At 55.8% G+C, this 12,155-nt stretch overlaps 1 protein-coding gene across 27 annotated transcripts in view; it reads left to right on the forward strand.

The window, feature by feature from the left end:
- Ncor2 (nuclear receptor corepressor 2) overlaps positions 1-12,155 on the forward strand; it is a 155,914-nt gene that overhangs the window by 81,488 nt on the left and 62,271 nt on the right. For 24 of the 27 annotated variants that reach the window (XM_050146243.1, XM_050146246.1, XM_050146255.1 and 21 more), the window contains 5 exons: positions 3,525-3,697; positions 4,577-4,670; positions 6,433-6,611; positions 9,998-10,052; positions 11,944-12,042. In XM_050146243.1, the coding sequence (XP_050002200.1) occupies positions 3,525-3,697; positions 4,577-4,670; positions 6,433-6,611; positions 9,998-10,052; positions 11,944-12,042 (600 nt within the window). The remainder of the gene's footprint in view (positions 1-3,524; positions 3,698-4,576; positions 4,671-6,432; positions 6,612-9,997; positions 10,053-11,943; positions 12,043-12,155) is intronic. The other 3 variants (XM_050146238.1, XM_050146258.1, XM_050146260.1) reach the window with 1 other exon arrangement.

Here is a 12,155-nt window from a genome sequence, read left to right on the forward strand (position 1 = left end):
CCATCCCTAACCCCTCTTTCCCATTGGTGTAGTGGATGAGGCCCTGTGCCCCCATGGCCATCCCAGAGTCAGGGCCTCTTCAGGCCAGGCTAGTCAGACCCCGAGGTCCTTGTTGGCTCTACAGCTGTTGGAATGGCTGTCTGGGTTATAACAGAATGCTGTAGATGAGCCATAGAGTTGGCTGCTGTGGTGATGGGGGCTTAGGGCTCCTAACCCCTTTCCCAGTGCTTGGAATGGGGAGCCAATGAAGCTCAGAAGGGAGTCTTTTTTTTTCTTTTTTCTTTTTCTTTTTTATTTGTATATCTGTATATCATCTATATTTGTGTGAGAGTGTCAGATCCCCTGGAACAGGAGTTACAGACAGTTGTGAGCTGCCATGTGAGTGCTTGGAATTGAACCCTGGTCTTATGGAAGAGCAGCCAGTGCTCTTAACTGCTGAACCATCTTTTCAGCCCCAAGAAGGGAGTCTTCAATTCACTCTAAAATATACCCATCATGGACTTTTGTGCCCAGGGAGATTTTAGGGAGAGATGGAGGCAGGAGGGCCCTGAGAAATGAACCTTCCCCATCCCCAGCCAGGTCAAAAAGCAACCCTTGGAAAGCAGCAGGCCCCTGGTCTGTGGTGGTGGGCGGTGGTCCTGCTTCCTGAAGCAGGGCGTGCAGTGTAAGGAGCCCTGAGCAGCTGCACTTTGACCCGCGGGAGACCAGGGTTAAGGGATGGAGGCCAGGTCCCTGTCTTCGGCTAAGCTGCCAGGCAGAGCGACACCCTATCATCATGCCTACTTGCACAGTGCCAGAACTGTGAAGCTAAGAAGTTTGTGGGGTCAACATCAGAGTGGTGCCTTCAGCTCCCTGCATCAGGATGTCTACACAGTCAGTGTCTGTCCTGTGGTCCTGAGCTGGGGAACGGTGCCCTTCCTGGGCTCTCTGCATGCGGGCCATGGTTAGGCACTGAACCAGCGTCAGGCTTTGACTGGATATCATCTATTCCATTCAAGCTTGGGGGGGGGGCTGGAGAGATGGCTCAGTGGTTAGGAGCACTGATTGCTCTTCCAGAGGACCCAGGTTCAATTCCCAGCACCCACATGGCAGCTCACAACTGTCTGAAGATCCAGTTGAAGGGGATCTGACACCTTCATATCAATGCATATAAAAAATAAAGTTAAATAAACCATTCAAGCCTGGGGCTGCTGGGAGACAGTGGGGAAGTGAGGCTGGTGAGGAGAGCGGTGGAGGCAGGCAGGGCGGAGGCTGGCCTCAAGGCTCTGCTCAGCTGCACTTGACCCTTCCTGAAGCCGTGTCAGACGGGGCTGCGGGGTGGTCCCCACCTCCTTCCTCAGTCAGGCCGGCCTGGTACTACTGGTATTACTGGTACTGGTGTGGCGGGGCTACTCAGTGGTGCCTGGAGCCTGCGGGTACGTAGTCGACAGGAGGTGGCAGCTGGGCCCTACTTACACTGAAGCGGCTGCTGATGCTCGAGTCCAAACTGTGGGTGAAGAGGAGGGTGGTCACCAGTTAGATGCCTTCAGCTGCAGGCACTGAGGTGGATTTGTCTTCCTAGCCTTGTGTGTCAGGCAGGGGAGCTGAGACAGAATGGCTAAGGCACTTACCCCGTGTCACAAAGCTGAGAAGTAGTCAGGTTTGGGTTGGTGTCTGGCTGCCTGGTTCCTGAGTCTGTGTTCAGATCCACCTGGGTAGGCAGGGCTTGCCCTGAATTCAAGGGCGACAAAACGAGTTTCAGATAAGCTCAGGTGAGGAAGGGGTCCTGGGCAGCAGAGGAGGAGTGGCCATGTCTAGATGCAAGGAGCAAGAAAGGGCAGGAAGTCGTGTGCAGATCTCTGCTGCGTGAGGGCAGGTAGGAAGGGAAGGGCCTTGCTGCTGTGGTGAGAAGGCTCCTGCCGTCGCACCTTGTCACCGCTACGTGCTCGTTGCAGTCTGCCCTGATGTCCCATATCAGAGGTCCCTGTGGCTCCTGCAAGGAGCCAGTGAGGTGGAGGAGAATCTGGGGTGGGCTTGGGGTCATAAGGAAACTCTCTGTGATTGGGGCTGTGGAGGGAGGGGACTGCTTTTTTAGAGATAAGGAGAAGCCCCCGAGTCCTGGGCTTTGCGGCCCACCTGGCCCAGCTTACGGACAGGAGGCCTCCATGCCGCAGCACCAGGAAGGGACACAGAGAGCGTTCTCATTTTCCAGCAAGGTCTGGAGAGCTGGGCCGTGGGCCTCCCCACAAAGCTCTGCTTACTCGCCTTGTCGAGTCAGACCTCAGGGCTGGGGCCGGTTCCTACCCAGAGAGGAGCCTGCTTCACTCCTTCCTGTCGGAACAAGTGTACTGGAGGCCTGTCGGCCATGTTCCATGTTCCCATCAGGCAGGCTGACAGAGGTCTGCCTCTTCCCCTGGCGAAGCCTCCTTCCCTGTGGATGGTATCCTGCTGTCCCTGGACACGCCCTGGACCAGGTGCACACATTCCCTAGTAGATGCAGACACAGACTGTAGCAGGCACATGTGGTTAGACCTCGAGAGTCCTGTTTTAGACAGAGCTTCCTCCAGGGGAGCTGCTTGAAACTTTGTGCTGGTACCTGGGGCTGTGGAACACGTGGGATATTTATGAGGTCTTGGGGCCCTGTTGTTTGTCTGCTACAGCCCTGGCCCTCTGCTGGCTCCTGACTGACCTCAGCTCTGGCATCCACCGCTGTCTCCATCCTCTGGTCTCTGTAGAGTGTTCTCTCTTCTTCCCCTGGGCACCTTGGTGGGAGCTAAGAGGCCTAGACTGGACTGGTGGTGTCCACCCCCATTCCCTCTGCTGCGGGTCCCACACCCCAGGCTATCGTTCACCTCTTGTTGAGCCACGGGCACAGGGTGCTCTGGTCAAAGGTTAAACATACTGTGGTAGCATTGGAGCACAAGAACATACCGGGTTGCTATGTGACCATGTCTCCGGTCCTCCTGTGACTGCTAGAGGTGGGGTTTTTAAATGATTCTCTTGGATCTACAGAGGGCATGTGGCTGTGCTCTGACTGGTTGGGAGATATGTGGAGGAGGGCAGAGCCTTCTTTTCAATGTCTCCTAGGGTTTGGGTTCTTAGGTTTGGATGATGGAGGAAGAACTACCAGAAAGTGGATGCTCCCTGGGAATACCTTTCTTTCCTGGGCCATAAGAGCTCTACAGAGCCATGCTGCCCAGGACAACTTCCTGAAGTAGTAGGACCCCGCTTGAACTGTGCAGGGTCCATGGTGGCCGGTGTGAGCAGAGGGCATGAGCCCGGCCTTTTGGTCCAGGGCTGTTTCTCATTTGGTTGTGTGACTGAGATAAGAACTTGGTGGGCCTGGTGGCTTCCAAGTCAGATGAGGAGACCCGGCTCTGGGGAAGGAGTGGCCATAGCATTCATGGGGCACCCATGGCTTTCCAGGGGCCACGAGCTCTGTGATGTGACAAAGTGAGCCTGTCCATCCCCCGTCTGTCGGTGTGAGTACAGCGGGCAGTCTCTGGTCCTCACCAACGTTCTGCTCTTTGTCCGTGCTCCCTCAGGAACAGCGCTTCTGCCAGCGCTATGACCAGCTCATGGAGGCATGGGAGAAGAAGGTAGAGCGCATTGAGAACAATCCACGGAGGAGGGCCAAGGAGAGCAAGGTGCGGGAGTACTACGAGAAACAGTTCCCGGAGATCCGCAAGCAGCGGGAGCTGCAAGAACGCATGCAGAAGTAAGGGCTCCCTCCACAGAGGTGGTGCATTCAGGGGTGAGGGTGAAGAGAGGAGCCCATGTTAGAGAGGGACCACATGCAGGGGCAAGTGCATGCAGAAGTGAGGGTGCCACAGAGATGGCGTGTGCAGGGGTGAGGGTGTGAGGGTGAAGAAATGAGCCCATGTTAGAACACATGCAGGACTGAGTGCGTGTGAAAGTGAGGGCACTGAGGTGAGCCCATGTAAGAAAATACATGTGAGGCAAGTGCATGTGGAGCTGAGTGCTGTGCTGGCCCATTTGGGCCCCTGGTGGCCTGTGTCACAGCAACACCACAGGGCTTCCTGGTTAGAGCTAGGGTTCCTTCTTAGCACCTGCTGGGCCCAGACACTCATGAGTGTCTCCCTGCTGTCCTCTCCTTCTATCCCACACCCCTGAAGCTGCTGAATGAGACTCAGCTAGGGTGGTTGGTGGGTGGCTTCACTCAACTCCTAGCTGTGTGCCTGTCCCTACTGAAGCCACAACCTGGGCGGGCTGTTCTCAGTGAATGAGGCTAGGTAGTGGTCACCTGCATTCATAGGTTCATCAGGCCTGTCTCACCCACCCATGGCAGCATAGGTTTTGGGAACTGACCTGAGGCCCAGAGACCTGCACCTGGCCCTCAGGCTGGAGACAACACTGGGCTCCTGGTGGGTTGCTGTCCCTTATTAGATTGGTTCATGGGAGGTGGGCTGCTATCCCGTAGCCTCAGGGGTTGGCATTCCTGAGGGGCTCCAGGCCTATGAGGTGGGAGACCTAGCCCTAACTTCCCACGCTTACCCTCCAGAATGTTCTGCCCCCTGTACCCAGCCTAGCCTCTCAGTAGGAGGGCTGACCCTAACTATGTCTCTCTGGTCTCCAGCAGAGTGGGCCAGCGTGGCAGCGGGCTCTCCATGTCAGCTGCCCGCAGTGAACACGAGGTTTCCGAGATCATTGATGGCTTATCTGAGCAGGAGGTGAGTTCACTATGATGCCATAGGTACCCCACTGTCTCTGCGTGTCCCTTACATGTGTTTCATGCCACAGCAGGCAGGTGCCAACAGGAAGGGAAGCCACCCTGAGCCTTTCAGTCCAGAGTCTGGTGGTAGGCACATGTTAGAACCAGTGTTGGGTGTTGTGGGCACACTAGTAACCAGTGGCCTTGCCAGGCCGTGCCTGTCCCCCAGAGTGCAGAGTTGATAGAGATGCCAGCAAACTGGAAGATGACCTGGCAGGACAGAGTTGAGGAAATTCACTAACCTGCAACCCCTGGTGCCCAGAAGGGACATGAGAAGGCTGGGGTGGTGGATAGGGATAGGTAGCCCTCACTCTTCTCCCACTGCCACATTTCATGCCTTCTGTTGACTGACCTTGGCAGAAGTAGCAGGTGAGCCTGGAAGTGGGATGAGGTGGAGCAGCTGAGGACCATCCTATAGGAGCCTGTCTTCCAGCCTGTTGTCCTGTGGTCTTCCCCGGAGCACCTGGACATTAGTGCCAGTATTGGTGACTCCACCTATAATCACCTTCTCAGGGCCTGCCCCCTTCTGGTCTCTGGACCAAGTGTCCAGTATGACATTTGTCCCCAATGGCCAGCGCCACAGTAGACCCAGAATGCCATGTCCCAGAACCCTTGCTTCCTTCCCAGTGGCTTTGCTCACAGGTAGATGTGGCCAGAGCACCCCATCCCCTTTGAACCCCTTGAGGCTGTTTACATGGACACTAAAATGAGGTGCTGGACAGGGCAGTTGGTGACACCTTTGTGGCTGTTCTCTGAGCCTAGTCCCCGCCCATGCACCACAGATGGCTATTTAAGTTGTCTCCTTGTGCGCGGTGACAGCCCCAAGCACCTAGCAGCCTGACTGGCTTGGGGCGGGCACCCCAGCACAATGTAAGATGCCCAGATGCCTGGTCTTGAAGGGATGTCCTTTTGCCATAGTTTTGTAAGAAAACCTTCCTCCTCTTGGGGACAGAAAGCAGACCTCGAAAAGCCACCAGCTGCAGCCCTGGAGCTGGCTGGCGACCATGTGGCTGGGTCCAGTACCTGTTGCACTGATGTGGCGGCTTCACCAGCAGCTCTAGGACGTGGACACGGCTTTCATTTCCTCTGGAAGCAGGAAGGTGTCTCTGTCCACGCACACACTGTACCCTTCCCTGGGTCCTAGACACACAAGAGTGCTGCTGCTGCCACCCCTTGGGGGAGACATTCCCAGAGAAGGCTGGAGGCAGAGTCTGGTTCAGAACCAGAAAGTGCTGGTCAGGAGACATTCAGCAGTCAGTGGCATTTCCCCAACACGGGTGGATGAGCAGCCACAGAAAGGCAGGGCAGGCTGAGTCCCCAGGGGATGCTGGTTGTGAGTACTTGGCAGGTAGGTGGCTAGGCTCTCTGCATGCCTGTGCTGTGCCCTGGATTCCTGGCTCTGAACCAGGCATGTGCCACCCCGTGAGTGCATGGAGCCGGGCTGGGCCGTGCCCCGTCCCTGCCCTCACCGTGTTTTATTACACTGCCTTCGTGGCCCCGAGTTTCATGGGTTCTGCTGCTGCAGATGAGGCCTCATACTCTGTACTGAATTTATAGCTCTGCCTTCCTGCCATCCCACGCCTCTAAATCCTCACCAGCGCCAGCCACTGCTGGCTCTTAATTCATCCCCCACCCCAGAAATGTCCAAGGCCCAGGATGCTAGCTCCTTACCTGCTAGGTCCTTCACTTGCCCTCTGACCCCACCCTCTGCTCTGCTGCAGAACCTGGAGAAGCAGATGCGTCAGCTGGCAGTGATCCCGCCCATGTTATACGATGCAGACCAGCAGAGGATCAAGTTCATCAACATGAATGGCCTCATGGACGATCCCATGAAGGTGTACAAGGACCGCCAGGTTACCAACATGTGGAGTGAGCAGGAGAGGGACACGTTCCGTGAGAAGTGAGTGCCCTCCATGGCTGCCTGGGAGCCTTGCCTGCGTCTTCTCTGTCCTCACACCCTAGCCACAGGGACAGTCTGTCTGGAACTCTCCCTGCTCCAGTGGTATCCTGGGGTCCTTAGCCTCTTATCTCTGCTTCCATCTCCATGGGAACTATGTCCTTTTTTCCTCTTCCTTCTCCACAGCCTTGAGTCAGGCAGTTCCCCCCACATAGGCGCAGAGAAGTGACGACACTTCACGGGCACAGAGCTGCATAGCAGAGGCAGGCTGCAGCTGTCCAGCTGGAATGGACAGACTGATAATCCAGGGCAGGAACCAGGGGTGGTAGGAGATGAAGCTCAGCTGGGTGTGGTGGCCACACCTTTAATCCTGACACTAGAGGATTACACTAGGAACACAGAGGCAGGTAGATCTCTGAGTTAGAGGCCAGCTTGGTGTACAAAGCAAGTTCCAGGGCAGCCAGGGCTATGCAGAAAAATCTTGTCTCAGAAATGGGGGAAAAAAAAAAAAGGAACATCAGGAGGTTTCTGGGTAACAGTTTCAGGGGGATGAGTGTGGAGCTGCTGGGTAGAGGAAGCCCAGTTCAGCCCACGGCGAGGACCCGAGGGGTGGTCTCTAGGCAGAAAGAGACATTCTTCGGGGGCCCTGGAAGGGGTGGTGGGTCTCATGGTATGTTATTTGGAACAGTGTCCTAAGCCCTCCTCAGAGAGAGGACCAGGACGGGAGGCAGGAAAGGAGAAAGTGAAGTGGGGACGGAGGCCCGCATGTTGCCCAGGAGGGCCTGTTGGGAGCGAGGTTCTTGTGCAGCGGTCATTCATTGAGCGGAGTGGCTGACCTGCTTTCCTTCCAGAGAGGCCTTTGTCTTTATGCCTGCTCGGGAGCCATTGTCTAGGGTCAGACTGTACCTGCCCTATGAAGGGCGCTGTACAACAATAGACTGCCCCGCTCCAGATCATTCTTGTTGGCTGCACAGGGCTTGGAGAGTGGCTGCAGAGTGGCATTTGGCCACGGGAACACAAAACATTCTCAGAGGGCTGATAGAGTAGGTCTCCTATCCCTAGTACAGGTCAGCAGGGGATGTACCCCGAGGAGCTGCTCCCGCGGGCATCTAGTCCTTGGTCTGGACAGTCCTGGGTCCTGAGGTGACTGAGGCCCTGTGTGTCCAGGTCCCCTGCTGGGCTTGCTATTTTAGTGGATGAGCACTGTGTGGGTGTTTGTGTGGCCGAACCATTCCTCTTCAGGTATAGTGATTTACTCTGATCCTCCATAGCCGGTATCTACTTTGGATCTATCTTCTGTCTGTGCAGGACGCTGCCATACTAAGTGGGTCTTTGGAGGGTCCTAGCCTTTGTGGAGGCCTCACCTGCCAAGGTGCTGATGGCAGATGCTCTACCGCTTAACAGCAGCTTGACCCTGCACAAGCCAGTCTCCGTCCAGCCTCAGTTTCCTCCTGTGTAAAATGGACATGGCCATATAGTGCTCTCTTAGTGCCCGTGAGGGTTCCATGGCAGGGCAGCCTAACAGAGGCCGGGCTTTGGTGGGAACCGGCCTGGTATTGCTGGCTGCTACTTCTGCCCCAACACAAAAAACTCTGGACACCCTGTCCCTTATGTCCCTTATGATTTGCCTAAGGCCTGTGTGTCCCCATTCTTATTTCAGGGTTGGTCACAACAACAGATGTAATCTAAGTCCACATGAACAGTCATTACTCAGGTGTTATTTGGGGGATAGTCACACGGCCATACCAAATATGGTTTTCCATAGGCCCAGATGGTCTGTGTAGAACTTTTGTTGTCTGGTTGTTTTTCGGTGGTTGTTGCTTTGTTTTTAAGACAGAGTCTCATAGCTCAGACTGGCTTCAGACTCACTGGTCTCGACCCTCCTGCCTCGGCCTCCTGAATGCTGGGATCACAACATGAGCCACTATGGCCTGCCTTTATGCAACGCAGGCTGGCTTTGAACTCTGAAACTTCTTGCCTCAGCCCATAGTACTGGTAATCTAGTTATGTGCTGCTACGGTTGACTTCCTTTTGGTGCCTTATTAACCTGTGATTAGTAGAACCCCACAAATGCCCCCTCGGCAGTGGCATGATGTGCCCAGTGCCAGGCTGGACCCAGGACTTCATGTATGCCCACCTCTGAGGACCTCTGAGCCTCACGGCTTAATTTTTTCTTTTATACTTTGGAGATGAGGTCTTACTAAATTGCCCTGTTTGGTTTGGAACTCACTTTACCCCAGTCTGATTGTCCACCTGCCTCAGCCGCTTGAGTTGCTGGGTTGCAGATTGTGTCATCAATCCTGACTCTAACCTGTCTCCAGTGAACTGATGACGGGGAGAGGGATAAGTGCCCTAAAGTGTCTTAGGTTTGGTTCCTGGTGTCCTGGGGCCTATTACTGCCAGAGGAAACCCTATAGAAGGTATAGGGGCAGGGCAAGAGTGGTAGGTGCCCCAGGCTTGCCTGCCACCTGGGTGGGCGGAGCCCTGGCAGGGTAGCCCGCCATCCTGCCGCCCTGCTACCATGGCTTCCTTGGGAAGAGCTAAGAGGCCCTTCCGGATTCCCCAGTGTCTGGCGGGGGGAGCGGGAGAGGCCTCTGGCCTTGTGCCCAGCCACCTGGAGGCCAGGCGGGGCAGCCCAACACAGGCTAGGCTCTGGTGGGAACTAGCCTGGTACTGCTGGCAGCCATTTCTGCCCCAGGAGATACCGGGTGGTGGCAAGTTGTTGGAGACTAGGGGACAGGCCCAGTGACGCCACTCAGCACCCCTGAGTGTGAGCGGGCCTTGACCCTGTCCCTACCCCCACGGCTGCCTGGCCCTGACATTTCAGCTGGCTGGCTTTCCCAGTAATGTTCAGTCTTCACAGGAAGCTGGTGGCTTGGCGCCAGTTCCCGCCACCCCCTGTGGCTCTAGCCACTTTTGGCTTTTCCTGGGCATCCGAGGCTCTGCTCCAGCACTCCGGAGGCCTTATCGCCTGGCTGGCCTGGCCTCATTCAGGCAGGCTTGGCGTAGGCTGAGTTAGGCCGGGCTGAGCTAGGCCCAGCTTCTCAGACCCAGCTGGGGAAAGACACAAAAGCAGATCTGTGGGGGGGACCCCACTGGCAAGCTGAATGCCGTGTCCTCATTTTTCCTGGAAGCCTGCGGCAAGACAAACAAATGTATTTTCAAAGGCATTACAGCCAGTGAGTCACTCAGAGGAACGCCCTGGACCCTGGTCCCTGCCCCACAGCCCTTCCCACGCCCTGAAGATCTGCTAGCGGGGCGGCGCCCGCCAAGCCAGGCTGGGGTGGCAGGCGCCCGGGCACTTTCAGCACTTGGTTGTCTTGCGGGACCTCCCTCAGTCTCGCCTAGCCTCAATGCCTGTCTCTCTTCCCCCTTCCCCTGCCCCCCAGGTTCATGCAGCACCCCAAGAACTTTGGCCTGATCGCCTCATTCCTGGAGAGAAAGGTGAGTGTCCGTCCATTCCTGGCTGGCAGTGCTAGGTACTAAGCCAGCTCGCCATCCATTCCCCAGGGCCGGTATCTGCGCTGGGTGGAGTGCATGCTCCTCCTCTGTCTCCCTGGCCAGCTCCATCTTTTTTCTTGCCTCTGCCTCCTTCCTCAGGGGGAAAAGCCATGCAGGCCCCACCCGGGATGGGGAGGAGCCTCGGGCTTCAGTCCCAGGCGGCAGAGCTGTGGGGACTGGCATCACACAGCCATTTGCCCAGTACACAGGGATAGGCGCCAGTTTAGAGAGTTTTGCCACGTTCCAGCTGAGGCCTTGTGGCCAGGTATGGCCTGCATCCAGGACTGTGTTTCCGGAATGACCTTCTGAGTCCATGAGTATTGTGGGCTTCCTAACAGTCCAGATACTTCCAGTGTGCGGCTAAAGTGTCTCTATCATTCTGAATAAACATTCTTGCAGATTGATGTTTGAACCCCACCCGTCCCCCAAACCTGAGCCTCGAGCACTCTGTTCTAGCTCTGCCTCCTGTTGACAAGGAGTCACATTGACAACTGTCACCCGAGGGCAGTTATGTGGCCTTCACTCAAACACTAGGCTGGCTGATGGCACATGGACAGCCCTTAGCGTGGGCACGTAGCAGCATTGGCTCTGTGCTGGAGTTGCTTCTGTAGGCCCAGCACCTTAGACTACCATGGCCAACCCTTGAGGGCCACAGTTTATGTGTCTAGTCCCTCAGCAATGGGATGCCCACCAGCCACCCTGGCTGGCCCCTTGGCCTGAGTCCCAGGTCTCCTGGCAGCTGGTGGGAGGTGGGACATGGGATCCAGACAGCCATTTTCAAATGCAATGACCATTCCTGACATCAGCCGTGGGGGGTGTTATGTTCTAGGACCCTTTGGGATCCAGTACCTGAAGAACCAGTGTTGGAAATCAGCCCTATAAATGGCCTACCTGGCTGGTGACGTGTCCTGCTGGGTGTGGGCGACCCAACAGTCCTAGGTTAAGGCTAGGGCTCCATAGAGTCAGGGTGGCTCAAAATTGGAGGTTGAGCAAGGCTGCGGGGGAGGGAAGAGGATGGGACTCTGAGGGGAAGAGGCACTCAGAGGGCCTAGATGAGGCTGGCCCGAACCTCTAGGACACAAGGTTCCTGCTAATGCCCAGTAGGCCCAGGCAGTGTGACAGCAAATGCGGTTGACATCCAGGTCAGACTTGTCATCTCACCACTCGCTGTCAGACCAGGAGGAAGTTTAGCCTCCCTGGGCTGAAGGGCAGTTTCTCTGCTGGGCCATGGGTGTGGGCAAGAGTTGGCTTGGGGGACCCTGGGGGCACAGTGTCTGTTCATGGCTCATTCCAGGGGTGACCTGATGTATAGGCAGGTGGGGTCTGTCCCACCCCACAGTCCTCATGGTCTTTGTCTTGATATAGGAATGGATATCTCAGGCACAACCGCCACTACACACATCCAGTTTTGCTTCTTGTCTCTGATGCCGAAGTTCTGGGGGAGGTTGTTCTGGACTCCAGGTGTCGGGGAGTAAGCACAGGGCCATGTGTGGCAAAGGCTGGGTTTGTGGAGCTGTATGTGCCTGAAGCCTTCATGGTAGCTGAGCTGTTGGGATGCCAGCCCTGTTACAGCTGCAAGGACAGGACCTATGTTGATAACCCATAACTCTCTACCGTCTCTCCATGCCGGGCTCTGTCCTGTGTGTTTCTCATTCAGAGTAACCGACGTTAGTAGCTTGATCAGTGTGGTCATCACACACAAGCTGAGATTGGCCAGGGTCACCCAGCTTGTCATTGGAGGAACTAGGATTTGAACTCGGGCTTTTGACGCCTGGCTACTATTCTGAATCTTTTCACCCTGCGTGCTCCTCAGAGTCTTCTCTCTGTCCCACAGACAGTAGCCGAGTGTGTTCTTTATTACTACCTGACCAAGAAGAATGAAAACTACAAGAGTTTGGTGAGGCGGAGTTACCGGCGCCGAGGCAAAAGTCAGGTAAGAGATGATCTGGGTTGCTTGGCTTTGGGGCCTGGGCCACTGCACTGTAGGGTCCCACATGATTGAAACCATACAGTTAGGGTTCCCTTTATGGCATCTGACTTGAAGAG

The sequence above is a fragment of the Alexandromys fortis genome, unplaced genomic scaffold, assembly GCF_014885135.2.
Source record: "Alexandromys fortis isolate MF-2015 unplaced genomic scaffold, M_Fortis_MF-2015_v1.1 scaffold_56, whole genome shotgun sequence".
Lineage (NCBI taxonomy): Eukaryota > Metazoa > Chordata > Mammalia > Rodentia > Cricetidae > Alexandromys > Alexandromys fortis.